The sequence below is a fragment of the Galeopterus variegatus genome, unplaced genomic scaffold (assembly GCF_000696425.1).
Source record: "Galeopterus variegatus unplaced genomic scaffold, G_variegatus-3.0.2 Scaffold10420, whole genome shotgun sequence".
Taxonomy (NCBI): domain Eukaryota; kingdom Metazoa; phylum Chordata; class Mammalia; order Dermoptera; family Cynocephalidae; genus Galeopterus; species Galeopterus variegatus.
This window is the reverse complement of record NW_007736531.1, coordinates 12549-15665: the sequence shown is the minus strand read 5'-3', so window position 1 is coordinate 15665 and position 3117 is coordinate 12549. Positions and strand designations below refer to the sequence as shown.

The window sequence follows — 3117 nt, the reverse complement described above, 5'->3', positions numbered from 1 at the left end:
CTGTAAAACAGGAATAATAGTGTTTATCTCACAGGGTTGTTGAGATAATTAGAGTGGGTTATATGTGTAAAATATTTAGCTTAAGGTAAGCATCTTTATTCAGAATTTGCTATAGTTATTTTGCTTGTTGAAAAACCTTCTGTGAGAAAGCACAGTGGGCAGGGTATCACTGGAGATCCCGTAGTAGGCAGTCTTTTACTAGGAGGTGGGGGAAGGATGACCCCATTTGTGGGCCACATGATCTCCTTCTGGTGAGACGAGGAGTCGGGCACCATGGAGAGTCCCAATAGGCCATGTGAAATAGAAGGGTTAAATTCCCTAAGCAAAAGTGGTGTGCAGTTAGTTACTGGGGAAGGTTGAAAGCATACTGGGCAGGTAAAAATAACTGATGTCCTCCACAACATAAATATTTAATTTTTTGTAAAACGATACCTTGGAAAAAATTATCTGACCTATTTCTCTTCCTCTGAGTAGGGCTGATTATGAATCATCTTAAGAATAGAGCTTGCTGTTCTCTTCTTAAGCATATATTAAGATGATGACAAATACACATCTTTCAACAGTTGGCATGGTGGACAATCAGTGAATCGTCCTTAATTTCCAGTTACCAGATATGTTGTTGCAGCATAGTTCAGCTTCCGCATGGTCCTGATTCTCTAGTCCACTATATGAAATAGTGAACATATCTTCTTAACATTCTCCCCATAGCTACTTTCACCTCCTTGTTCTGCAGGCTGTAGATGAGAGGATTCAGCATGGGAGTGACCACACTGTACTGTAAAGGGAAGATCATCTCCAGGGGAGAACCTGAGGGTGGCAAGAGATAGCTGAGGAAACCAGAGCCATAGAACAAGACCACAGTAGTGAGGTGGGAGGAACAGGTGGAGAAGGCCTTCCTTCTGCCTAAGGTGGAGCTGATGCTCAGGATGGTGGAGACAATGCGGGTATAAGAAAAGAGGATCAAGATGAATGTTCCAAAGAAATGCAAAACAGAGGAGCAGAGCAGGAGTGTAAAGTTGGTAGCGGTATTAGAGCAAGACAAAGGGAAGAGAGAAGACAGCTCACAGCTGAAGTGGGGAATAGTTTGGTCCCCACAAAAGTCTAAATTGACAGCCATGAGGATATTGATGAGAGCATCAACAAAGGCCAGACCCCAGGAGCCCCACACCAGCCCAGCACAGAGCTGGTTACTCATCGCTCGGCCATAGAGCAGAGGAGAGCCGATGGCTACATAGCGGTCATAGGCCATCACAGCCAGCAGACAGGCCTCAGTGCCACCAGTGGCAAACAGAAAGAAGGCCTGAGCCAAACAGCTCTCTACAAAGATGCTTTTGCTTTCAGAAAGTAGATTCTCCAGCATCTTGGGAACTGTAACAGATGAATGGCAGAGGTCCAGAAAAGACAGTTGTCCCAAGAAGAAATACATGGGAGTGTGGAGGTGAGAATCAGCCCTGATCACCAGCAGCATCACCAGGTTCCCCATCAGGGTCAGGAGGTAAATCACCAGAAACAGCATGAAAAGCGGAACCTGGGTCTGAGGGTCAGCAGAAAGACCGAGAAGGATGAACTCACCGAATATGCTGTGGTTGCCCATAGGGATAAAAAGCAGCTCTTCCCTGGGAATCTGAGAAACAACATCAAAACTCCTTTTGCATTTCTCAGCCACCCCAAGCCTTAGCCCTCTTGCCCGTGTACAACATTTCGCGACTGTACTAGAAACCATATTCACATATTTCAAAGCTATCTTCATCATCATCGTGATAATATTGATATTCCTTGGTGATGGTCCATCATCCCTCTACCAATTCCTATGTAATTTTGTGGACTTTAGTTGTATGCTTCTACAGGTTTCTTTCATTTTTAGGATGGGTGTTAATACAAAAACATTTTGTATGCTCAAGGGGAATAGAGAAAGAATTTGTTGAGGAGGGAGAGTAAGAAGTTAATAGCAGAAACAGAGTCTAAAGAAAGGGAAAATGAATAGGATCCAGAGCACAGGTGGATTGTTGTTATATGGAAGGAGGGGCCCTTTATATATTGTAAATGGGAGGGAAGGTAGACAAAGTGGCAACAGTGGCAGCTAGCTTGATACATTTTATTGCAGAATATGAGAGACTTTCCATCTAATTGCTGCAAAGTTTTTGATGTGGTATGAGGTGAGATCGTGCACAGAGTCTGTCTGTCTTTGCGGGGAGGGCTATGTTTTCAGTAAGGTGGTGGTAGTGAGGGATTTTGATGACACAAGGACACAAAACTCAGGTACATCCAGTGGAAGGTTAATTTACTGAGGAAGTGAAGTAGGATTATCTGGTAATAGACTTGCCCATTTGAGATTTTAAGACCTATTTGGAAGGACACAAAACTCAGGTACATCCAGTGGAAGGTTAATTTACTGAGGAAGTGAAGTAGGATTAACTGGTAATAGACTTGCCCATTTGAGATTTTAAGACCTATTTGGAAAAGTATGCAATTATCTCCAATAGTATTTAGCTGCTTAAGCCCATGTGTGGAGCAGACAGATATTTGGTTTTAAATGGGGTTGAGTTTTTTCCAGGTATATGCAGTGATAAAGAAAAAAATAGGTATAGAAGTAAAGCATCTTTGCAAAGTGAATGAATCGTGTAAACAAGGCTGTGCAAGGAATTAAACGGAACATATAGCGGATTACGGCTAGGGTAATAGGAGTGAAGTCATAGGTTTCTGTTTGAAAAAGTTGCTTCTGTAAGGAAACTGGGGTAAGCAAGTTTTAAATTTAGAAGATAGTGGTTAGATAGAGGGGTGAATTAAATTCAGGTTTTGTAGGCGTCTTACAAGTACTGATGATAACAAAGTGATGGGTGCTATTGTGGGAGAAGAGGCTAGGACGAGGTGGAAGATTCAGTCTCTGGCACAATGAAGGACAAATTTTAGGGTGCCAAGTTAGGGTAGTGAGGATCTTCCTTTTTAAAAAAATTTTACTTTAGGGCCGGCCCGGTGGCGCACTGGAGAGTGCGCCACTTGGAAGTGTGGCGGGACTCCCGCCGAGGGTTCGGATTCCATGTGGAGACAGGTTCCCGCTCACTAGCTGGGCGTGGTACAGGCGCAACACTGAGGGTTGCGATCCCGTTGCCGGTCCCA

General features: G+C 43.7%; 1 protein-coding gene across 1 annotated transcript; it reads right to left on the bottom strand.

The window, feature by feature from the left end:
* Positions 1-664: 664 nt before the first annotated feature.
* Positions 665-1594, bottom strand: LOC103609990 (olfactory receptor 8S1-like). Its single transcript, XM_008594241.1, has one exon. The coding sequence runs from the start codon at positions 1592-1594 to the stop codon at positions 665-667; it is 930 nt and encodes a 309-aa protein (XP_008592463.1).
* Positions 1595-3117: the final 1523 nt, after the last annotated feature.